This window comes from Ascaphus truei, chromosome 6 (assembly GCF_040206685.1).
Source record: "Ascaphus truei isolate aAscTru1 chromosome 6, aAscTru1.hap1, whole genome shotgun sequence".
NCBI lineage: Eukaryota > Metazoa > Chordata > Amphibia > Anura > Ascaphidae > Ascaphus > Ascaphus truei.
The window spans coordinates 76,940,014-76,966,670 of NC_134488.1; the positions used below are offsets into that span (position 1 = coordinate 76,940,014).

General features: G+C 42.7%; 1 protein-coding gene across 4 annotated transcripts in view; it reads right to left on the minus strand.

Annotated features, from left to right (window-relative positions):
- Positions 1–26,657, minus strand: part of MMEL1 (membrane metalloendopeptidase like 1) — a 225,643-nt gene that overhangs the window by 66,125 nt on the left and 132,861 nt on the right. For all 4 annotated transcript variants that reach the window (XM_075604884.1, XM_075604885.1, XM_075604886.1 and 1 more), the window contains 6 exons: positions 15,070–15,129; positions 7,116–7,277; positions 6,680–6,760; positions 5,802–5,897; positions 5,186–5,304; positions 2,732–2,797 (listed from right to left, as the gene is read on the minus strand). In XM_075604884.1, coding sequence (XP_075460999.1) covers positions 2,732–2,797; positions 5,186–5,304; positions 5,802–5,897; positions 6,680–6,760; positions 7,116–7,277; positions 15,070–15,129 — 584 coding nt within the window. The remainder of the gene's footprint in view (positions 1–2,731; positions 2,798–5,185; positions 5,305–5,801; positions 5,898–6,679; positions 6,761–7,115; positions 7,278–15,069; positions 15,130–26,657) is intronic.

Sequence of the window (26,657 nt, forward strand, 5' to 3'; positions counted from 1 at the left end):
TCACGTTTCACATTGGTCATACAAAGGACACTGACACCTGTTTGTTACATGTATGGTATCATTAATTGTAATATTTTGTTAATGAATGTCCAGGTTATAATTGTGACATTGCATGATTAAACTTATATGTGTGAACAATTAATAAAATAGGATCTTGAGATATCACAGAGAAATATACACTTTTTATTATTTCTCTAAGTAAGAGTATTTCGTTGGAAAAATTAGAAATATCGTAACACTGTCAGGAAATAACTAATGTATTATTCCGGGGAAGGTGATGGATAACATCAGCTCCTTCTCCTTCTAGTCCACCTAACTATATAAGTTCATATCTCTGAGTAGATCAGAAGGAAATTCAGTATACTGTAAGTTTGAGCTCAGATCTCAGCACTTTGTCTTCATTCTGTAGGTGCATTCAGTGTAGTGTAGCCCCGGTAAGAAATGGGGGCTATATATCTTTCTCCTACTGGTGTAAGTCCTGCTAAGGGCAAGCCGCCAGTAGTTATTATGGGTTTCCCCGCTTCAAGCCCTGCCGTGATTGGTGGAGGTAGGCACCTGTCTCTGTGTGCTGGCATGAGACACAGGGGAAGGCCTGCTGACATCATGAGGGGTGGGGCTGGCTAAAGTTAATACTGCCTATTCCTGTAAGTGACAGTTAGTGAAGTTCTGGTCTGTCCTGGGTTGAGACCTGAGCTGTTCTGTCCTGGGAGCTGAGAGCCATGATTAGAGTGACATCTGTGTTTGGAGGAGAGGGATAAGACCAGCTTGTTTAGAGCTGACAGAACTATATCTGGTGGACCAATGCCCCTCACCCTGCTCAGGGGGTGAGGGGGGATCTTGCCTCACCAAGAGGGTATACCCTTGGGTGGGTGTGGGGGGTATTGAAGCCCCATACAGCCCATCCTGCAGGGGTACAGCCTGGAGGAGAAGGAGAGGAGGACACGACCCTGTACATTGTGCTGTGTGCTGCTGACACGCTGTACAGAATAAGGTCATTGTTGCTTTTATACAAAAGACTGTGTGAGATTGAAATCTCTCGCCCTGGGACCAGGGCTTCTCTGGGAGGATTTCACCTTATTCCTTAAGGCTCGCCAGAGATGTAGGCGCTGCACCACTGTTGCTAAAGAAGATGGAGGCATATACCCCAGAAGCCTGTCCCTGTTATCCCCTATACCACTGCGGGAGACTCAGGCCCTCCTGTTCCTCACAGGTACGCACCACCCACATGCATGTAACCAGCCCTCACTACACCCTAGAGGTCCAATCTGCGACCGGGGGGGGGGGGGGACATGGGTTAAAGTAGATAGACTGATTCACTACCCTACCTCTACTGTAACAAGCCTTCTGAATATTGCTGTTCCAACTACATGTATTGTATGGTCCCTATAGGTTTTCCTACTATTATCCCTTTTCATTTAATACAATTTTTTTAGCTGTATGTTTTTTATCCAATGCATAATCTGTTCTGTCTTTGTCTTAAGTTAACTTTTCACTCCTGAGGGTACGCACACCAAAAGTATATTTTTGTGTATTGTTTAGTGCAGAGAGGTATCACTGAGCACAATGTATTTTTAATGAGCTTGTGTAAGTAGGGTGTCAGAGGACCAGGAACCACCAGTGAGTGGACAAGTTGGAGAGCACTCAGTCAGAGTCTATAAGTAGGTAGCCTCATGCACACCCCACAAGCTATCCTTGGTGGTTGCAGTGAATTAGAGGAGGGCCTGCAAGTTCTGTTGTTTGTTCCTTATAGTGCTCCAGTGGGGAGGTAAAGAAAGGTCTGGGCGGTCAGTAGTATTTTTTTACCAGTGTACCTGGTGTTTGCCAGCTTAAGCGTGAACATGACACAGTTTATGTTAAAGTGTTGTGACTTTAAAGATCATTGCTTTATGTGATTTCTTCTTTTCTCAATGCTATGTTCTCCGTTATATTATATAATTCTGGGAAGTCTTTTTTTTTTAACCTCAAATTGGTCCCTATTTAGTAAAGTAACATACACAGATCATGTGAATGGAAGTTATTTCACATTTAACTGTATGTATCCCTGAAATTGAATAGGTGGGTTGAGAAGTAACAACAAATAAATAATCCACAAGAACACACACAACAGAAGTGTGCCAATAGCCCATGCTGCTTTCACTCCTTTTAAAAACCCAAGTCCCACCTAATGTTAGCAATAGCAAGGACGTGCTCAGACATAAAACACCTTGTCTGATATTTTGCACACATAGATTAGGAGCTTTCAAAAGTAGGCCCAAATGCACAACATGTTTCCTGGAATACAGAACACGGTGTCATTGGGGGCTTATTAAGAAGGCATGTGCTGTTATTTCAAAGTTGCTGTGGTTTGATCAGAGCTTTCCTGACAGATTTTAGGAAAAGAAAAGTATTTTACACCAACGTTTTTAGTTTTTAAACTTTGACAGTGAAATGTGATGAAAAAGGCACTCGGGCATTAAACATCATGAGTTCCAATCTTCAAATGTAACAACACAAAAGAAAGAACATGACAAAGTCATGCATCAGTCAGAATTCACAAATGTATCCTTCTTGCACTAAAAACAGTTTTCTCTTAATTCCAATGGATTCCCCGTACTTACTTTTCTTGTGTTGTTAAAGAATAGAATAAACAGTACATTTCCAGTTGCTAATTTTGATGATCTCTTTCCAGTCACCATTTTGCTCCATTTTAAAGCATCCAACTTTAAAAATAAATAATAAAAAATGTACGTACCTTTTCATAATTTCCACTATTGAAATAATAATCCCGGGAAGGCATGCCAAGACTTGGTTGATCAATCTAAACAAAATAAATTTTGTTTATCTTAAAATATAAGTACTGGGAAATTGCCAGCTACTGTAGTTGAAGAGTATGTGAACATGGGTATAAAATGTTATATTTTATTAGTGTAGTTTTAATTTGGTTATCAAAGAATTACTTGTGTTAAACTCTGTGAAAATTCTGTCAGCTACTGTTTTAGGTGACCTAACATTATTTGCCCTGATTCAAGGAGCCAAAGTACTGTACTTACTTGCAGTCTTCTGGGTCACAACAGTACAGAATAAGTATATTACCTAAGAAGCATTCATTTATTCTGTATGTATGAGCACATTCAGGGCCCGATACGTATACTAGGCTCAGCTAATTCTGGGTAAATAACATTAAATTACCAAAATTAATAGTGTCTGATTTTAACGCATAGTTAGGAGAGTAGTTTCCCAGGAAGGGAGGGTGAACAGTGCACAGCTTGTTTGAATAGGTAATGAAAAACTCTTTGACAAAGGGCAGGCCAGCCCGAAATGCATCAGAGGTTTCTCTCACAAGGCTTTGTGAGTGTCTGGTGTATGTTTTGACAATAAAGAATACCTTTTTTTATTAACCTTTGGATCCAGCCACCGTCATTTTTTCATTACCTATTCCAACAAGCTGTGCGCTGTCCACCCTCCCTTCCTGGGAAACTACTCTCCTGACAAAATAAGACAGCAGCACGCTGACTACAGGATCTGCAGCTATCAAGTGTGAGTACTTTGAACAACAATCAACTTTTATGTGTTCATCATTTGGAGTTCTTTCAGTCTAGCACCAGGGGAATATCTCAGGACATTAGGAACTAGTGGGGGCCACTTGTCCTTTCATATTGATGCCTTGGTCATCCCACTTCTTTATCCTTCATTTACTGATGATACCTACAGTACTTTCCCCATACTAGGAGTAATATATGACTGACACACTGGTTAGCAATCGTATACTGACTACATGTCTTTATTCATAGTTGGAATTTTTCTTATATTATGATGACCTGGAATTATTCACATCTTTGACAAGATGACTTACAGTAGAGGCAACTCTTATTCGAACAAAAACCAGTGGTAATTCCCGCAAAAAAACAGGAAACACCCAGGTACATTCTGAATACATGCCTTAAACTTTCCTTAAACTAGCCCCAGCATTTCTGCATTGATTAATGGCCTATCAGATTAACAGCGGGGGTCCCTGGCAGTCCCATTCAAACTGAATTGGAATGCCAGGGATCCCTGCTGTGTTAATCCTATGGGTCGTTAGTCAATGCAGAAATGCCTTAAACGTGCCTCAAACTAGCCCAGAACATACCCAGCACATACCCAGCACATACCCAGAATGTAACCCGGCTAGTTTACGGCAAATGTTAGAATAAACGTTGCCTCTACTGTATGCTCACTTTTTCAGAGCACAGTTATGAAGCGTGTCTCCGATTTTCCTCTGCTATTAACGAATAGTTACAAAGGTTATCATATGCAAAAGCAACAAACAAAAAAGTTGTTTTACTCATTAGTATAGACTTCACATCAAATGAAATTGGCACTGCCTTACGTAAGCTTCACATTACACTACCTTTAGGTGATTATCTCTCCTCTTAACTCTCTCCAGCAAAACCCATATTTCAGTGTCTGGAAGGGAATAACATCACCTAATTCCCAGCGTTAACCTGAACGGCCTTTATTGCATATGGGATATTTAGTGGATAGACGTTACTATTAACCTAGCATTAATTTAGGTTACGCAGCCTAATGGAGGTTAGTACACCCGGGCCTCTATTTTTAGAGCATGGTGTATTAAACCTATAAAATGAATAGATTAAACGGTAATTGCAGAATAATAATAGTACAATATCTTCTGGGGCAGGGTTTAGTGCTTTCCTGTTTTCCTTTTCCTTTTTGTGTGGGGTTTAGATTAAAAAGAGAATGAAAAAAACCTAGTTTTACAAGCATATGTCAGTGTTTAAATGTACCAACCAAATACTGTGCACAATAGGCCAATACAGTTAAGTGCAATGCTATTTATTGCAACACTTTCCTGCAGGAAAATATTATATCACCAATAAAAATACTCATTTTTAAGGCAACAATGTGACTTAGACAGATGTACATGTGAGCAATACAGTATGGTCTGTAGCAATCTAATGTGGATCAAAATGGTTTTGTTCCATAGACTTTCATCATAATAATCTGCTAATTGCTTTAATGTATTAAAGTGGAGAAAAATAAAAACTGTAACATATTCCCCTTAAAAAGCATCTTAATAATGTATCAGCACATTTTTTGATTGAGGAACCACTAGGTTAAATGTTTAGTAATTGAGCTACAGTATTCTGCTATTTCATAAATGAAATATATGTGCGAAAAAGTTAAAGGACAAGTTTTTCCATACATAAATGATGTGCCTGCTGGAATCCCGGTCATCATTCCATACAAACATATCAACAAGAACTCGTTTGTTAAATCTCCAGTTCAAAAGGGATAGATTTTCCTCCAAGCTCCAATGTGACTCTATTAGAAATGAAAGCAAGAGAAAATTAAGAAAGAATGATAGTTAATGAACTGTGGCAATGTACTAATTACTTGTCCGGTTGTTCAACAAAACGTTATATTTCGTGTTCATTGCTAACCAAACTCACAAGGAGACACTATTTAAATATCACAATACTGTGATGTGATTCATAGCATTTTACAGATCTACAGCGCTAATATAATGTAAGGTAATTGAGCTGACTTTTATTTTTTTTAACTCAAAATTTATTGAAACAAATATTATAAACATAAGAATACAGTTACACAAATATTAAAACAAGAAAAAGAAAAAACATGACAGTAAAACCTCAAGGGGGGCAGGTATTTACGCACTTTTGGAATTTTAGTTTGTAAAGAAGGTCTCAGTCCAGAGGCAATTTTACTCATTTCACTTAATTCTCTCGAGGATGATAAATAGTATTTATATGACGTTATTGCAAAGTAGAAACTGGAAGGATAGAAGCTCAGAGTGTTACCTTTGGTTATGTTCCAATCTGCAGAAGCAACTGGCCACTCTCCAACCACAGCTAAAAGTTCTAACAGAGGTAACGAATCTCTCTGCTCAATCACACCTAGAATGAAAGCAAAGTTGTCAACAAGTCTATTGACTGAGTTTTTATTTATTAAGCAAGTGTTAAACTAAATACTTCAGTTCCAACCATTCGCGAAATAATTGACACTATTATACTAGTTTGTGGAAAAGTATTGGCACACAGTAATCGTATGGATTTACAAATAAGAAACAGGCCGATACACACACTGTGAAGATCTTATTTATGATTTCCAAAATCTCGTTTAAAACAAAAGCCCTCTTGTCAAGGATGTATTATCCACAACAGGTTATTACAAAATGTATAAAAAGGAAGTAAATAAGAGGTCTGATAAATTAAAATGTGTATAAGAAGTATAAGAATGCCACATTTGTACAGTATACAGAATGAATATACTACGTTGAGACCTGAGCCAAGACTAACAATAGCAAAGAGTTTAAAGCTTCATCTCTGTATAGAACAGACCCACACAAGAATATTGGGCACACACAATAACTACAGCTGGTGACCTATGACATGCCCCTACTGTGATACATAACAAATAAATACATAAAACTAGAGTATCATGGCTTTCCCCTGAAATTATTTTAAAATAAATAAACTTTACCTTCTAAACCTCAAAGTAGAAACCCCTACTGTGGTTAAAAATCTGTATTGTTGGTTATGGAGATTCTTTGTAGTCAGTCGCTGCTTCTAGTTCAATGTAATCTTTGCAGTTATTTAAGTGAAAAGAAGCTGGATAAGACATTCCACTAGAAATGAAATATGATTTTAGTAATTGTACTTGAAGGTGAAATACTTACTCTCATTCATGCAGGATTTATATAACGTTTTAGCTTTTTTGAAAGCATTGCGGTCTTCATGGTCTGGCATCTCCAGCAAACCTTTGATAAAAAAAAAAGTTTATTTTTTTTTATTTTTCTAAAATTTCCTAATGGAAGTAACAAGGTACAGCCATTTCTAAAACATACTGAACTTTGTCCAATAACGTTTAATATGAAATAACCATTTAACCTCTTAAAATGCTATGCTATATCATATAGGTTCCATGTTCACATACAGTGTATTTACAGCGTATCAAACAACTTTTTTGAACATTTGTATTTTTATTGAAAAAAGTATGTACTTTAACCAATAAGTTTGCATTGACATTACACATTAAGTTAAGTAATTGAATGCACAGAGACAATAATGAACCCACAACCCACATCAGATATGATGTAAATCACCATGGCTTACCCTTTAAAATGATTTCCATTTCATCTCTAAGAATGTCAAAGATGCTGTATCTTGAGCTGGTTTCGGGTATAACATGTTTGTTTAACCAACCACCACAGGCATATTGGTAAAAATCGGAGCAAGGCTCAATAGTTGGGTCCATGTTCTGAATTATTCTTGCAGCTACAAATAGATATAGTTTTTCATTATATTGCCACATCAGCTTCCTTGAAAAATCCCTAATTCTTTAATTACTAGAAATATTTCAAATCTGCAAATGCATATTATCTATTCAGTTTGTGTAAATAATAGCATACACATATAATACTGTCACGTACATGCTTACCTGTGTACACGCTTCCCAAAGAAAATCCATGACCATGTCATGGTCACTTGCGAGATGGTACATAGCAGGCTGTAATTGCCCATCGGATTAGCACAGCAGTGTGAATCCTACCGGGTTCCACCAGTAAGAGATAGGCTGAATCAGTCCCTCTACCTGCGCACCTCTAACAGGTGATTGCGGGGCTTTTATTTTATTTTTATAATATATTATTGTAGTAGGGGGTCTCCGGAGCTGAACCGCATTGATTTCAGGTCTGGGGCCCCCCAACTTCTTGAGTTAAAGGCCCCGTTATGGGATGCCGGTATCACCAGCGGCCATGTTTAAATTCTCCCATGTCACAACCCATGTGCCATAGAGCATTGGTGTGCCACTGTGCCAGTTAATTGGTTTATTGGCATTTTTTTAAATTGAAATTGAATGTCTTTTTATTTGGTGCTTGTTTTTTGTTATTTGCAGGTTGCACATTGACTGCAATAGTGGCAACACATGCCCATAGGGCATAGGAGTGCCACTGTGCCAATCAATTGGTTTATGGGCAATTGTTTTAATTGAAATTGAATGTCTTTTTTATTTGTTGCATTTTTTTTGATTTGCAGGTGGCCCGTGAGTCCCATTAAAACGGAGGGACCCCCGCTGTGTTAATCCCAATGGGCCATTAGTCTGGCAGCTGGAATTGCGCCGCATGGGATGGGTTTACGTGCAGAATTCTCAAGGCAAGTGGTCAACAACCGGCAGTTGCAGCTGTGTGTATATATTATATATAACCCCCCTACGAGAGCAGCATTTAACCCCCACAGCAAAGATTGGACTTTTTGTTTACCTCCTCTATTGGAATGATTACCTGGGACTGGTTATATATGTTTATTGTTGTGTGAGTGTCACGCTGCGCTCACCACAAACAGGACTAGACCACGGGGCTGAGGTGGGGATGTATATAACCGCCACCCTACAACCACGGAGCCAGGTCCGGAATGCGTTGTTGGAGTCGTGGAGCTGGGTCGGCGCAGGAGAGTTCGGGGAAGCCGTGGTACTTGCCATGATCCGGGGTTGGTGAGAGAAGAATCGTCGTATCCGAAGCCGTGATCGAGGAGAGGAGAGAGAAGAATCATCGTTATCCGAAGTCGTGATCAAGGAGAGGAGAGAGCAGGGATCCAATAACAAGCCGAAGTCCAGGGGTAGACAGGTCCAGGTACAAGCAAGGGTCACAACACGAGTCAGGCAAGGCACAGGAACAGACAAGATCCAAGAAGCAGCAAGCACAGCACAACAGTGTTTATGTCCAGCAAAGTGAAAGTGAAACAGGAAGGTATTAAAAGGGGAAAGCACCAATCGGGGACTAGCAGATGATGACCTCACACATAAGCCACGAGCCGATAGGGTAGTGCAAGATTGACTACTGGTGTAACACAGCTGATGCTGCTAGTGTTCGTTGGCGTGCAGCGTGCGCGCGTACGAGGAGTGCGACGCAGAGTGGGTGCTGTGGCGATACTGCGGGAGCGCGCCTCCGCGGATGAAGCATTGCGCAGCTGCGTGCGTACCGATAGCAGTCTGTGAATGTCAGAGGTACAGGAGTAAAAGATGGAACCTCCCGCCGGTGACGATCGGCTTGTTTCTTCTGCATACTGATGGCTTGTTTCAAGTTCCCCTGAATCTTCTCCCAAGAGTCCTGGAGGCAGTGGATTCTGTCCTCGGCTTCGGGAACTCCCGAACTGGAGACTGTGGAAGGAAAGGCCGAGGGATGAAATCCATAATTCGTGAAAAAGGGGGACTGTTGAGTGGACTCACTTCTAAGGTTATTATGAGAAAATTCTGCCCATGGGAGGAGATCAGATCAATTGTCCTGTGAATCCGAGACAAAACAGCGAATGAACTGTTCTAAGGACTGATTGGTCCTTTCCGTTTGTCCATTCGTTTGTGGATGGTACCCAGAGGAGAAATGAAGTGAAATGCCCAGACGTTGGCAGAAGGCTCTCCAGAATCTGGAGATAAATTGCGAGCCTCGATCCGAGACTATGACTTGTGGAGTACCGTGGAGTCTGAAAATCTCCTTGACGAAGACTTCTGAGAGTTTAGGTGCGCTGGGCAAACTTTTGAGTGGCATGAAATGCGCCTGTTTAGAAAAGCGATCCACAACCACCAGTATGGTGTTCATCCCTTTAGAGCTGGGTAACTCCACGATAAAATCCATGGAGAGATATGTCCATGGACGATCTGGAATTGGTAGTGGTTGAAGAAGGCCAGCCGGCCTATTGCGATGCGTCTTATTCTGAGCACATATGGGACATGAAGCCACACATTTTTCAATGTCTTTGCGCATGCCTGGCCACCAGAAGGTGCGCTCCAACAAGTCGATTGTTCTCCTGGTGCCAGGATGACCAGCGGTCCTGGAAGCATGACCCCATTCCATCACTTTCCTATGGAAGTTCGTGGGAGTGAACAGACGTCCTTCTGGAACCTTGAGGCCTAGAGGGATGTTACGTTGAGCCCTGGTAATGTGTGGTAAGGTGTCAAAGGTGTTGGCAGACAAAATACATGCGGGAGGAAGTATAGTTTGTTGATGATCCTCTGCTCAGTCCTCGACCAGGAATTGTCTGGATAGTGCATCGGCTTTTACGTTTTTGGAACTAGGAATATACGATATAAGAAAGTTAAATAGGGTGAAAAATAGGGACCACCGTGCCTGTCGTGACCCCAAGCGACGCGCACCTTCAATGTAGAGTAAATTCTTGTGGTCAGTCAGGATAGTAACTGGTGTCTCAGTACCCTCGAGAATGTGTCGCCATTCTTCTAAGGCTTTCTTTACTGCGAGGAGTTTGCGGTTTCCTACATCGTAGTTTCTCTCCGCAGAAGAATTTTTTTTGGAAAAAAATGCACAAGGATGCAAGCGGGCCTGTGGGTTTTTCCTCTGAGACAGTATTGCCCCAACTCCTACGTCGGAGGCATCCACTTCCAGCGTAAAAGGTAACCCTGGATCTGGGTGTACCAAGATGGGAGCAGAAGAAAAAGCTTTCTTTAATTTTTCAAACGCTCTGGAGGCTTCGGGAGACCAGTGTGTTGGATCCGCCCCTTTTTGGGTTAAAGCCGTAATGGGTGCCACTATAGAGGAGACGTTTTGAATAAACCGACGATAGTAATTTGCGAACCCAAGAAATCTTTGCACGGCTTTAAGAGATAATGGACACGGCCAGTCCGTAACTGCTTTGACCTTGTCGGGATCCATGGCGAGTCCTGTGTCCGAAATAATGTAACCGAGGAAGGAAGTTGAAGACTGATGAAAGTGGCATATCTCCAGTTTGGCAAAGAGCTTATTCTCCCGTAGCCTTTGAAGAACTTGTTTAACATGTACTGGATGTTCCTGAGTGTCTTTGGAGTAGATCAAAATGTCATACAGGTACACGATTACATGTTGGTCTAACAGGTCCCTGAAGATTTCATTAACGAAGTCTTGAAATACAGCTGGTGCATTGCAGAGACCAAACGGCATCACTAGGTACTCGTAGTGCCCATCACGAGTATTGAAGGCCGTCTTCCACTCATCTCCCTGACGAATCCTTACCAAGTTGTAGGCCCCTCGTAGATCCAACTTGGTAAAGATGTTGGTGCCTTGTAGTCTATCGAACAGTTCGGAGATTAACAGGAGAGGATAACGATTCTTTACGGTAATCTTGTTGAGGCCGCGATAGTCAATACAAGGACAGAGCGAGCCATCCTTCTTTTTTACAAAAAAGAAGCCTGCGCCAGCAAGTGAGGAAGATTTTCGAATAAAACCCCTCTGAAGATTCTCCTGAATGTAGTCTTTCATAGCTTTAGTCTCAGGCAGAAACAGTGGATAGGAGCAACCTCTAGGTGGAATGGCACCGGGCAACAAATCGATGGGGCAGTCATATGGGCGATGCGGTGGAAGTTCCTCTGCTTGCTGTTTGTTGAAGACATCCCGGAAGTCCTCGTATTCTACTGGAAGTTGTACTCTGTCTGGATCAGGTACAGACACTCCCGCCAAAGTCTTTGAAGGGGGTAAGCAATGCTTCTGACATTGAGGGCTCCAGCAGATAGGCATAGACTCCGTCCAGTCGATTAGGGGGTTGTGTGTCCGCAGCCACGGAAGCCCCAGTATGACGTCTGCCGAGCGGGCATGAATGGCGTCCAATTGTATAGTCTCGGAGTGAGACTCCCCGGTCAAAATCTGGATGGGTACAGTCTAAAGGGAGATGAACGCGGGTTGCAGCGGGCGGCCATCTATCGCTTCGAGAGCCACGGGACGATCCTTAAGTACCAAGGGTATTCGGTGTCTCTCCGCGAATTCTTGGTCAATAAAGTTTCCCCCCGACCCGGAGTCCAGAAAGCCTGTGTCGTGACTCGGAAGGTCTCTCCGGAAATGGTGATGGGGAGGTTGATCCTATTGGAAGGTTGCAAGGGTGGTGAGGATGCGGTGCCCGGCGTGATCCTCCCGACTTTTACTGGGTTGTGGAGTTTTCCCGGTCTCAGCGGACAGGTAGCCAGTAGGTGCCCATTGTTCCCGCAGTATAGGCATAGACCTGCGCGTCATCTGCGCTGCCTCTCACCAAACGAAAGCCTGGTCCCTTCTAGTTGCCTAGGTTCATCTAGCGTTGGTGCTTTAAGAGGAACAAAGTCTGCTTGGTAATTACCAGGAGAAGGCGGTAAATCCAGGGGTTTAGCAACAGGACTGGTAGCGCAGGGAAGCAGTCCCAAAGCAGCGTCACAGGCAAGGATAGGATCCTGCTCTCTTATGTACTGGTCCAAAGACAGGGATAATTTATGAAAGGTATCTTGATTCTGCGCCAGTTTTACAGGATTTATGTTTTCCCAGGTCACAGGGGAGCCAGGGGCAGGAACATAGGAGATCATAGTCTGTTTTAACTCCCTAAGGCGCTGGGCCTTAATCAGGAGTTCTTTACGGAGCTCTTTCCCAGACGGGAAAAAACAGGGACTGGTTTTCAGGCGGAGGTAGTCTCTCAAATATATACTGATCTTCAGACAGGGGCTGATTTACAGCCTGGGACCGGTTTTCAGACTGGGACAGGTTTTCAGACTGGGACAGGTTTTCAGACTGGGACCGGTTCACAGACTGGAACCGGCCTAACCCCACCTCAGCGGGGTGCGAGTTTGTGTGGCTGGACATAGTGTCACGCTGCGCTCACCACAAACAGGACTAGACCGCGGGGCTGAGGTGGGGATGTATATAACTGCCACCCTACAACCACGGAGCCAGGTCCGGAATGCGTTGTCGGAGTCGTGGAGCTGGGTCGGGGCAGGAGTGTTCAGGGAAGCCGTGGTACTTGCCGTGATCCGGGGTTGGAGAGAGAAGAATCGTCGTATCCGAAGCCGTGATCGAGGAGAGGAGAGAGAAGAATCATCGTTATCCGAAGCTGTGATCAAGGAGAGGAGAGAGCAGGGATCCAATAACAAGCCGAAGTCCAGGGGTAGAGAAGAGACAGGTCCAGGTACAAGCAGGGGTCACAACATGAGTCAGGCAAGGCACAGGAACAGACAAGATCCAAGAAGCAGCAAACACAGCACAACAGTGTTTATGTCCAGCAAAGTGAAAGTGAAACAGGAAGGCATTAAAAGGGGAAAGCACCAATCGGGGACTAGCAGATGATGACCTCACACATAAGCCACGAGCCGATAGGGTCGATAGTAGGCAGGATTGACTACTGGAGTAACACAGCTGATGCTGCTAGTGTTCGTTGGCGTGCGGCGTGTGCGCGTACAAGGAGTGCGACGCAGAGTGGGTGCTGTGGCGATACAGCGGGAGCGCGCCTCCGTGAATTAAGCATTGCGCAGCTGCGTGTGCACCGATAGCGGTCTGTGAATGTCAGAGGTACAGCCGCGTGACGCGTGCTGGGGGCGGAGCCTGGCGGCGATCCTGACAGTGAGCTGTACAAAAGTCAGATTGTAAAGGGTCCAGGAGGGCATGGGAAATAAGAAAGTTGATCATATGTGAGAACACAAGATGTTCTAGCAGTTTAAAGGCAGAAGGCAGGAGGCATACTGTACAGGGCAGTAGTTAGCAAGGCATATATGCTAAAGGGTATTCATTTTGAGATTAGGTATAACCACTACATGCAAAACACTTTTTTATGACACTGTCAGAGTGAAGCGGGGTAAGAAGGTTAACCACATTGGTTGCTATATTGCACATAAATTAAAACATACATGGCTTTATTGTGACAAAACATGTGTAGTGCACTGTAAAATATATTTTACAGATGTAGCCAGGTCCCCTGTCAGGGCTCAGAGCCCCTTCGGGTACTCACGGGGCAGCCGGTGAAGTGCGGGGGCGTGCGCTAGCATCGCGCGCTTCTCAGGTGGATGCGGCCGGGTTGCCAGGGACGCGAGCGGGCCAGTTGCCGGGGACGCAACCGGGCCATTGCTAGGGCCGCGGTCGCGTCGCGGGGGTCCCGGCGGCTTGCGGAGCAGGGCGCCGCCATTGCCAGGTGCGTTACGCCTGCGCAAGGGCTAGGAGCGCTGGGAGGCACACAGATAGGTCGCGCATGCGCAGTGAGGGGCAGTCCTCCCCCAGGGTGCAAGGGGGCAGAGCCACATGACCCCAGGGAGCCAATAGGGCTGCAGCATCTCCCTGCAAGGAGATTGATACATTTTCGCGGGCTTGCAGCACGTTTGGCAGTTGGTGACCGGAGCAGCTAGGGGAAGGAGGTAGGGTGCAGGAGTCAGTGACTCCCTGCACTAGGCCAGCAGTCCCCTAGGCCCCAGATAGTAGCCCCTAGAGAGTCACAGTAGCTGAGTGTTGTAGGGACAGGCCCTAGGTTAGGGACCCTGCCCCATTAGTTATTTGTTAGTTAGGGAAACAGCGGACACTGCGTTTCCTGCTGAGAGACTTGGGTCCAAGTCTCTGTCATTAAAGAGAGCTGGACTATCTTCAGGGTGGGAGCGCCCCTGACGGATCATCACGCGGGAGTATCCAGGATATCGTGTAGGAGCTCGTCTGATCCTTTGTGAATCCAGTTGCAGGCCCGAGCACTGGAGTGCTCGGCAGGTAATCCGTAACATCAAGTGCACCAACAAATCCTATTACCAGACATACAGTAGTGGCTGCGCAGTCACACACACATTTATATGACTTGGTAGTGTGGGACATTGTGTGGGGTTACTGGACACGGGGTGGGATCATCCGGTGGAGGGTTGGTGAAGTGTTGGCATCCGCCATGGCGCGTGAAGTGTTGGCGTCCGCCGTGGTGCGTGAAGTGTTGGCGTCTGCCGTGGCGCAAGAGTGTTAGCGTCCTGCGAGACGCAGTAGTTAGTGTCTTCTCTAGGGAGGGACACCTGTTGATGTTACATGCACGTACGTTTCTATGCTCGCAAGTAAAGTCATTGATTGTTTACATACGTTGTGCTGGTTATTTATATGTGTCCTGCGAGGATCAATTCCTGCTCTGCTAGGAACCATCGCAAGTGGAGGTGCTGCACCGAGTACAGGATTACTCTTAATATACTCTCCCCAGGTTCCCCGTGGCAGAAGCTCAGCCCTCCTGGGAGCCAACAGGTAAAGCACCACACCTGGTAACTCTGTATGTTCTCAGCACCCACACTATATCTGCGATTGGGTGGGGTGGAATAACCGTTACACAAATATATCTATATACATACCTGCTGTAACACATCCTGTTGTTGTGCATACACTCTCTGAATTTGTGGAAAATTGTGTGTCTGCAGAAAGAGGAAAACATCCATGGAAGTTAGAAGATGAAGCGAGTCTGATTTACAAACAGAATTTGAAAAACTGTTTCTAATTTATTTTCACTTGCAGTTTTAAATCAGTTTCTACATCTGGCAATCTAATTTTCAGCTCTGCCTCAAACTCACTGTGTTTGTTATCAAATTTTTAAGTGCTGTGGGTTTGCAATGGGAGTGATTGTAAACTCTGACGTATCCTCCTATCCATTGCCACCATGTAGTATTCAGGGTGCTTCTATTGGCAAATAAGACCAGCAACCAAAGTTGTTCATTAAACAAGAGTTCCCATTTACAGTCCATGTCTTATATTGATTACAGAAAGATTTACAGTGTAAACATAAACACTAAAATCCATCTCAGTTGAAAACTGTTGACATTAGATGTAACTGCTATGGGGTTTAGGGTTTTTTTCTTGAATTATATTTACTACAAACATTTAGAAATGCTTATCTCACCATGTTGATACCTGAAGACTGTGGAGTCTATTCTCGTAGCTCCAAAGTGTGGCCACCCACTTCTAGAGTGCCCTTTAGAAGTGGCTTGGCATGCTACAGTATGCAATTCTGGAAGCCCTTCTTGTATGTCCAAACCGCGCAGAAAAGGCTTTTTTAAAGCGGTTTCATTCCAGCTGTGCAAATCTGTGTGGAATGACCAAACTCAGATTTATTGCAAACTGCTTGAATTCTAGTAGCCCCAAAAAGTGCAAAAGGCTAAAGCGCTTCAAACAACTCGCATTTTTTTCCTCGTCACCTCAAGGAGCCTAAAATAGGGGAGGAGGAGCCCTACATGAAAAAGCCATATTTCAGGCTCTGGAAGGAGCTAGCTCCACCTTCGGGGTTATTTTGCTTCAAAATTAAGTGCAATCCAGGCAAATTGCATGTTAAACCGTGTGGTTTTTAACTTTTTATAGAGAATACTTTTTTTCACACTTCATTCCGCGACTTCTGAACATGTAAAACCACCCGGTTTGTCAACTACAACTTCAAAGCTAATAAAATAGGCCCCATTACTCTAAAGTTAAAAACTGGTTCTGAAAACATTGTAATAGGCATACTTTGAAAATCAAAAACTGTCAAAATACAGAGGCTTACATTGTTTGTCAACACAACACAATAAACTTTAGTTGAGAATTAGAATATTTCACAGATTTAGAGTCTTGCTACTTATTTAAGTTCAGATAGAAGCGATTCCAAAGACCATCTAAAAACATTTATTTCATACAGAATATAAAAATGTTCTCTGTTTACACTTGAGCGTTGATGGTATGTGTTTTGTTTTATTGGGGTAAGGACCAGTCTTACCTTAACCCTCCGCCACCTTTTATTTTATATATGTGGGAAGCAGGGAGTCTCTTGAGCTAATTTCAACTCAGTGAACTCCCTGCTTCCTGACAGACTTTGCGGAGAAGGTGCTGCTTGCACTTCATGATGCATGTCCTGGATAAGGGTGCTATATAAATGTTGTGGCTTCCTATTTTCCCGCATCATGATGGAGATTAACCCTCCCTTTTATTTCCCCTGAAATGGAGTGTAACACCAGCACCTTTTTCCATAATCATCTCGGGAAGTTAACCATCTTCAGCTCCTGATTCCTATATATGTAGCTAGACTTACTGTGTCCAGTGTCACGATTGCAAAAGTGAAAGTCTGCATAGCTGGATACAGTTTGTGCCGCGGACATGCTATGGGGATTCTATGCTTCCGAATGGGACTCCGTGCAGTGTTATTCATCCAGTTCCATGACCACCATGATCACATGAGCGTGGGTGAAAGTGGCACTGAAGACAGTTACGTTAGCTACATCTTTATGTTAAAAAAAAATAAGCGGAATGGCTCCTTTAACTGTTCTTGCTATTCCCCTTTCATATTATAATGGTGGCCAATGATGGGTGGTTCAGGAGTCCTGAAATCTGAACACCCCTGAACTGAGGGGGTGTTGGATTCCTGGAATCTGTTAGTTTAGGATCTTCCATTGCTCGAATCTAAGGACCCAAATCCGAGGCAGAAATAAACCAAAGCCTGAGATTATATTAATGTCCCCTCCCACCACTTTCTAGCCAATTACCTCTGTGGCTTAGGGGATGTATTGGGAACAGTGATGGTTTTGGGGGAGGGGAGTACAGTGATGGTTTTGGGGGATGGGAGGAGCCCACCCAGCATGCCAACTTCTCAGATGCAGCTGTTGGTGGTTAACTCCAGATTAGAACTGCCTCCTACAGTCTCCTGCTGACCCAGCCCCTTCGGACACTAGTAATGAAATTATTAGCAGGAGGGGCCAACAGGAGATAGGGAGCCACTTTGATCTGACCCCTAAAGCTACCCGTGTTGATCAAAAGATTGATCAATCTTTTGATCAACACTGTTACTACTGTACCTATACCCTTCTAGCACCTGTCATTCTATCCTGTGCATACATCTACAATGGTGATTGCGGTCTCATTCACGTATCTTCCCTAAAGCTACCCCCAAGTTACTCTTTTCCCTCGTGTGTGTGTGTGTGTGTGTATATATATATTACCCTTCAATGGGAGGGAAACAATAAAAAAGGTTCATTGATATATAGTAAACTACATATCAAGGAACTTTTTATGTTTTCTCTCCCATTGAGGGGTAACTATCTTTGGACTTATTATACATTGGACACATCCCATTTTTAGGCGTTTTTTTTCTCTGTCGTAAAACCGTCAACCTAGCAGCTGATTTACGTCAGGGGTGGGCTTATGTGGTCTTCAATGGGAAAAGAATAGTATATAGGTCGTGCCCTGGAGATATGAAATTAGAATTCAATATAAGGTGTGTTTTGGGATCAAACACGTGAATTTTCAATATTCTACACCAGGGTCCTCTCTGGGGGAAAACCTATGGCATATGGTAATGTACCGTATAGAAATTTCTGTTTTATTTTGTATACCTGTTATTTTAAGAAACTGTTCTGCATTTATTGTAACTGTATGTTCTTGTAATCTTTTTTCTGTAATCTAAGCACTGTATTTTTATGTATATTTATCAATTCTTTAATAAGTAATGCTTTGGGGCTCTGAATGAACTGTTGCATTCTGTGGCGAGAGTATTACATTTTTTGAGTTAAGTGCATAGTTTTTTTCTATAATAAACAGGGACCTGAGACCCTGGCAGATATATATGAATTATGCAGATTTTGCATAAATTCTATGCTGTGGAATCATATAGATATGATTGCAATTGAGTAAGGGGTAATATTTACTCATTGAAAGTACAGTACCTTGCAGAGGAGAAAGGTGAGTTGGCTAGAGTAGCTGAGTGTATTAATCCTGGTTGCATATCTACAGTAAGTCACGTGCTCACTTGTGTGCGGTTTGTGACAGATAGGATATGGTGATGGATTGAGGGGATATATTTTTCATTTGAGTGACCTTTGCGACGGTGAAAAGAGGACCTAGTGTATTAACCTTTGTCCCGTATGCAGGTCACGTGCACACAGGTATGCCGTACATGGCACAAGTCATGCAGACAATGAAGTCAAAAGACTTCTACCATGAAATCAACCAACTTAATAACAATGGAAATTGTCACCTCAAGATCATTATGGGAGATTTCAATGCAAAGATGAGGCATCAGTTGGTAAGTATGGTTACGGTAACAGGAATGAACGTGGGAACAGATTGGTAGAATTTTCAGAGTGTGAGATCCTCTACGTGATTAATTCATTCTTCAAGAAGAAAACTGATTAAAACGAAAACAAAAACAATCAACATCAATAACCTCAAAAACGGAAAAATCGTTTGTGTGCCCAAAATGCACAGGGTCACTGTAAGAGACGTGTTCAGAGGTATGCAATGGAGACTGTTTTAAGGTGAATTTAAAATAAGGCTTTATTGCGCCTGTCACTTTAAACACAGCAAACATGTAAATCAGCAAACAAAATCCGCTCCACTTTGGAGTATATATACTGTACACTTGTAGTCCAGCTCTCTTTAACTGTGTGGTTACGATTCACCGGCCCTAGTCATAGGGACATATATATATACAGTGTTCGACAAACCTATACATTTGCTCGCCCCGGGCGAGTGGATTTAACCCCCGGGCGAGTAAATATTGGCCCAAGCAGCACACGTTTGGTACTAGGTGGCGAGTAGATTTTTTTGTGTGGCGAGTAGATTTTTTGGTGATTTGTCAACCACTGTATATATACATAAAGACATAGATAACAGTCTTTTAAGAAAAGTCTGATCTGTTTTCTTGTAGAGGAAGGCTTATTTGTTCTCCTGGTGTCCACACCTTTGTGCGATAAGGCAATGTCAGGATCCAGGTTTAGAAGTACTTTCCCCTGTGTCTTGCTGGCAGCGTGCAGACTCTTCTGGCAGGCTCAAGACGTCTGTCTCCTTGTTCAGCTCATATGTGTGGTCAGGAGTCTCCCTTCCTGTCTCAGAGGCAGGATTTTTCTAACACCTGTAATCAGCCAGGTGGTGTTAGTTAATTGCCTACCAGCAGTTAACCACCACACTGCTGGATTAGAGGCACATTTGTGAACAGGGATAAGTCCCCTGTTACAGTCACCTTAACAAATCATTATGAAGAACTTTTGAAGATTTTACAGCAGTATAAAGCACATTAAAAAATGAAGGAATCACTGACAAAAGAACAGGATAAAAAAATATCTTGTGAGACAAAACAATAAATGAGAAAACGACAAGAAATTAAGCAATTCCAAGATGCAATAATAAGAATTGAATATGCAGAGCTGTATAATAGACAATTTGCAAACATATAACTGGAGATTTAAAAAATTGAACTTGTGATATGGTAAGAGACTATTGAAGATAACAAAAGCTTAAAGAAGACAAAGCAACAACTTATGATTGGAAAGAAGCAAATCATTGCACTCAAACAAGACAATGGATTAACAATATAGAACTGTGCATCAGGAGTTGAGGACATGTACATGAAATTATACGCGAACACAGATAACACAGAGCATAATACAGCAGAGGATGTGAAACTCCCAATGATGTAACATGCATCCTTCCAGAAGAAGTGGCAAAAGCAATAAAATCCACAAAGAATGGAAAGGCTCCCAGGGAAGTTGGAATTACAACTGAAATTTTGAAAGAAACAGAGGAAGAAGTAGGGAAAAAAACCCATTCCAAAACGCTTTACATGCTTTTTGAAGAATAGGAAAATTCCAGAGCAATGGAGAAATGCTCCAAACTGTAGTTATCATCATCCACAAGAAAGGAGACAAAGAAAACCTCAAGAACTATAGACCAACCACTTACAAGATTTTTACGAAGATACTCACTAATCAGATGGAACAGACCATGGATTTTGCCCAGGCTAGAGAACAAGAGTGATATTGTAGAGGATACAACAGAAAGGACCACATCCAAGTCATAGTGGGACTCATAAAAGAAGGGATTTCCCAAAGCAATGAATATGATCTATCACTCAGTTTAGGATGTGTAGATTACGAAAAAGCATTTGATTTCTGTGTATACCTTATCGGTCCTAGATGCACTAAGAAAACAAAATGTTCAAAAATGTTGAGCCAATAGTATCCATGTGAAAAATTGAGCACAACCAAAGCAGCAGCAGCAGCAGCAGCAGCAGCAGCAGCAGCAGCAGCAGCAGCAGCAGCAAAAAAATAAATAAATCAGCATGATCAGGGGGTAACTTCCATAAAAAATGAATTTATTAATTCACATGGATAACTACAGGGGAAAACGCACCTAAACATTTCACGCTGTTGTGCTTTATCAAGGTGTGAGGTATACATTGTCTAAACCAGCAGTGCGCAAACTGGGGGGTGCGGGAGAATTTGTACAGGGGGCGCAGGCAGTTACTGAGGCCCCGCGCTCTTCCTCACAGCATTTAAATTAAATGCCGGGGCAGGCATGAGGCCTCTGCAACTCACTTACCTGCTCTCTGCCGGGTCTTCGGCGACGTGTCACCATGGCAACGCGGTGTCAAAGGATGCCGCGGGTCATGTGACATCATGCGTCGTCATAGCAACGCGCGTCAAATGACGTGGTGGGCTAACGTGACGTCACATGACCCATGTCGTCATTTGATGCTGAGTCATTGGAGAGGGTGGCGTGAACACTGCGGATCCTGGGCAGGGGGCGGCAGCTCAAGAAGTTTGCGCATCCCTGGTCTAAACCCCATAAGAAAAATAAAATAAAGCAGAAAAACAAACAAATTGCTGAACACTAACAAACAATTGATACACAAAAATGTATTACTAAATAAAAAAACTCTAATAGTATAAAAAAGAAACCTCTATTTAACCTACTTAGTACTATCCACTATTTAATATTGTGCACTATATGATTAAAAAAAGGGAGTGAAAATATCTATATACAGTAAATGTGGGGACCAGAAAAAAAGGAAAAAATTACAAATAATGTGAGGGTAGGGGCTAGCCGGCCTTCATAATAAAGGTGAATCTCCGCTCACTGCCCCTAAAAACTGTGTGTCAAGAGCGGAGAGCTCTTGGGTCTAATATTGTACATTACTGTTTTGCCCTGTAATTCGATTCCCATTATATTGTCCCCTGCAGGATTATAATCTAAATCACCCCTGGCTAAGAACCCTTTCTTTAACGCATGAGAGCAGAAATGTGTATCTATGTCAGTTTGCACCAGCAGTATATGGATAAAGTTTATTTCTCCCATTTAGAGCAGAAAAAAACACCCCCTAAGACCTTGATTTTTTTTTTGATGAAATGAAAACGGAAAACTGCACCAGATACATGGTGTATTGGTGCAAATTTTTACACATCTCATTATAATTTTGAATGGGATATCCTCTCTCCTAACTCCTCTTACGGCTCTTCCCAAAATGCTGTCTGGTGCAAGTGGAGGAAAACTGGAACAAAGCACTTTGGTACATTGACAAAAAATGATGTAGAATCAAAATTAGTAAATTTACACTTTCTTTTGAACCGCCAGTTTGCCATACTTGATACATATTCCCCCACAACTTAAAATTCAAGTCTTGATGTGCCTCGGCATTGCATAATCTCAGCAATGCCAACTGTGATTTTATTGTTCACTTTAAATAGCCACTCACGAAAAATTGCCAGATTCAGGTTTACGAGTCAATTATTTTTACATCTGTTTCCAATTACATTATGGAATCTGCGATTCCAGATTAGATGGATTGTTTAAATAACTGAAAGAACTTATTTTAATGCCCTCTCTATGTCACATGTAGAATACTAGTGAGTAGAGATGGACAAATTTTTGGGACATGTTTTGGGACGAATTTGGATCTGCTGCGGATCAGTCGGTTCATCTGGTCCGCAGATTTCAGCGGATCAGTCTCAAAAAATGGCTTTTCACCTTTTGCAGATTTTTTTTATAACACTGACAAACCAACCACGGATTCCACAATCTTCTGACGGATTTTAATAACAAAGTACATACAGATGCAGTGGCCATTATTTGAACATTTCATGGGTTGTATTCCTGGGCATACCCAGGTCAGGCTGCGTGATTTCCTCAAACTTTACCACGTTTAGACGCAAGTTTATTAGTGTTTTTATTGAGTGCAGAAAATGGCATTTTAGCGATGTCTGCAATACCGTCAGGACACTCAAGTGGGCGATCGTGAGTAGTTGTCTTAAAAATCTAATTGCAATTCAACCTGTCTTTTATTGCCGTACAGTACAGTAGTTCAAGTGTGTGTAATTGTAATTTGAAGATTAACTTTACGAGTTCATACTGTATACTGTACATAGGAAAGAAGTCCTTTCTGAGGCTCCTTAGGCTAAGGCCCTGCTGCCTCAGTCAGCACGCCCGCATTGCAGACAGGCGGCGTGCTGAAAGGCAATTGACCGCTACCTGCGGTCTGTAGCGAGCGGGAGCTGGAGCGGGAGGGGGCATGGTTTGAGCAGAGGGTCTGTCCGTTCGTCCGTCCCCCCCACACACACAGCTTCCCTCCCGCAGCTCCTTCCCTGCTCCCCTCCACTCACACACTCACAGGCACTCACACACTCACACACACAGGCAACTACACACAGGGGGTGAATCAGAGCAAGGGGGGAAATCAGAACGGGGGGGAGAGGGGGATCGGAGCAGGGGGGGAATCGAAAGGGGAATCGGAGCAGAGGGGGGAAATTAGAACGGGGGTGAATGGAACGGGGGATCGGAGCAGGGGGGGAATCGGATTGGCTGCTGGGATCCAATCTGTGATTGGTTACCTTACATGCCACGTGACGTGGCACTCGCCGAAACCACAAGCTCCTTGTAGCTCCGGCTGGCTGACGCGTCACAGAATGCAGTCAGCCACGCCAGAAGGAGCCAGCGGGGACATCAAGAACAGAGACAAGCAGCTGGCGGGACCAAAGCCTTAGCCATACACAAATCCTCTAACTGTAGAAGTATAAAAATATGAGCAAACACATCAATAAGTATTTTTAACGAATTAAATGTTGGATTTGTACAGGATAATAAAGGAAAGGGAATAATACTAAAATCCAACGTTGCTTCTTCTTCCGAATGTAAAATGTAATTTTTTTATTCCGCGCATGTGTGTATGTCTAATTGGAACCTGATTGAAATGCATATGCATGTCATCACATTTCTGTGCATGCATGTATGTCTAATTGGAACCTGATTGAAACGCATATGCGTGTCATCAAAGTTCTGCGCATGCCTGTATGACTAATTGGAACATGATTGTAATGCATATGAGGAATATACAGTCCAGTATCTACTATATAGTAGTACAGTTCTGCTGGTATTTTCTAGATTTTTACAGTATAGTGTAGATACTGTAGAGTAAGTTTTTTAAAGCAATTTAATTGAATTACTATACAGTAAGATACAGCACAGTGCATTTCCTCATGGAGTCGATACAGTAAATACTATATCTGCTAAACAGTAGTACAGTACTGCTTTTAGTGTATCTAGATAGTAAAAACCACTTTTATTTTCTAGATTTATATATTATTTTGTACATACTGTACAGTACTGTATTCTGTACAGTTCATCAATGACACATTTTTATATATTGAAATGCCCAAAGAACTTTAGGTATAGTACTACTGTAAGTGTATAGACAGTAAAAACATGAAAACACCAAAAGTATATTTAAAGAACAAAATGTTTTATTTGTACAGGATAATAAAGGAAAAATGAATGTTAAAAAATACAACGTCGCCTCTTCTTCAAAATATACAATCTTGTCTTTTTCTTCTTCGTAATAACTGCTGCTTCTTGGACATCTGGGTCTGGAAAGAAAGAGACAATATTGTATATTATTAATCGCGCCGTATATTATGGTTAAAAAATGCCTGCATCTTCTATAAAGTTTACTGCATGATCTACTGTCCGACAAGAGCATTTGATTTATTGTAATTGGCTACTCATACAAGACTTATTCAACCAGTGTGTATTATTGCTGCCACGGTATACTACTGTAAGTGTCATACTTTCAAGTTAGTATTGCCACAACAATGTTACATTCTATTGGGAAAAATGTCACTGTGTATCCTCGGCTAAAAAGAGCTCTAATCAAATTGTATCCAACAAAATGATGCATGCTAACATAAAGCATTAGGTTTTGCTCGAGGTTTACATTAGGTTTTTGGTTTTTTTTGGGGGTTTTGGGGGAAGGGAATTGGCATGCATGGATTGGAGCACTGTGTCTTACCTGGCAGAATTGCTGGGAGCACCAAGGGGGGGGGGGGATTTCCTGCACTTTGTCTTCGCCCAGCTCTAGACATGCACATGCAAAATAGAAATAAAATATAAAAACAAAAGCATTAAACTAGGTAACAATTTAAAACAATCAACTGTCTTTTTTTAGATTAAAAACATTGGCGGCACATTTATATTTATAAAATAAATTTATAACTAGCAGCAGTTGTTAAACAAGTCCATGGACCTCCAGGGAAGAGCCCTTCTATGCGTCAAAAGCCATTGATGCTGTCTCTCACGGTTCTCTTAAGAAGAGTGGTAACATTAAAATAGCACCGCACTTCTTAATTGTGTTCCTTAAATTTGCAGGAAGACCCTTCTTGTATTTATTGCCTTCATAATTGACATTTTGGGTCCACTTGCTGTACATCTCAAAACTGACGTGGTGTTTAAAGATGAACTGGGCATATTTCTGAGGTACACCACCACATCTGATCTTGTATTTCTCCCAGACATTCTGGGGCAGTTCTCTCAACAAGATGTCTGTGAGCATTACAGGTCCAATCCTGGGTGCTGGAATGGGTGTGCTTCTGGCAGTGGGCGGGGGTAGATGGTATGGGAGGATGCTTTCCTCCTGTCATGACCTTACCGGAGTGGTCATCTCCCCTACCAGAATGGTATCATCTGCATGCGTGTATTCTGCAGATGGAGTGGGTGAGCATGGGGGGTCCTGTGGTGGGCTTGGTGTTGGCACCATGAAGGTCAAATCCAGGGATTGAGAGGGTGCATGAGGTGGGTATGCGGTTCCTCTGTGGGAGAATAAGGTGCTTCCAGGACACCCTCCTGCTCCTGCATTGGACATGCAGGGGCAGAGACTCCAAGCAAAGAATAGAGCCCTGAGATGTTCCTCTCAATCTTATCCAGACGAACACCCATGCACCTATCCATATTCTCCATGCGCTCCAAAAGACGATCCATCTTGGCCTCCATTCGGTTCCTGTATTGCTCTGTTCAATGAAAGTGACATCACTGAAAACATTCAGCATGCGGGCAACTGAGCTGGATCTGGTGCAAGGAGTGCTGGTGTTACCCGGATGAACATCTGCGTGGCTAGGTGCCTGACCAGGTAAGCTAGGGTTTTCTGGACGAGCATCTTTTCTCGTGGTCGGCACAGCAGAACAAAGCTAGTTTCTGCATCCGTAGAATCGAGGAAGACCATGGAAGCAGATGGAAGAATGCACAGTACAGTATCTGGACAAGAGCTCATTCAGATAGAGATCCGCGCATGGGAGGCTATGCAATTTGGGTCACCTTTTATGCATGGACACGAGCTGCAGGTGTTAAAAGTGGGCACACACCTGTCGAGCGAGATCCATCGCATTGTATAAATACACCACTGCTTCTGTTGATTCAATGCACATTTAATATACATTGAACACACATCAAATATGCATTCCACTGTGCTTGATTTCTTTCCTAAAGCAGTGATGCTGAGGAAACATGTTTCAATGGATCTCAGCATGAGAATACAGGATATGTACAAGAAAGGACACAGACTTTTACAGATGCAACGCTCTGGTTATGTTCTTCTGGCTTCGTCTTAGTAAAAAGCACTGTCAGTTATCATGCCCACGGTAAGGTAAAAAGTGCAAAGCGGAGTTCCACAGTCACAACAGAGTAAGTATTTTTGTTTTCATTACTGTAAGTAATTACTGTATTGCTTGTATGAGCTTCTTGACTATCAAATGCATTTGTGTGTTTACTTGTTTTCTTTGCAATTATTTTAGAGGCAAATATTTACTGTACTACTTTTAGAAGAAAATATAATGTATGTCATGTATTTGTGTTGACTTAATTTTGGGCCTACTGTAACAAATTGTTC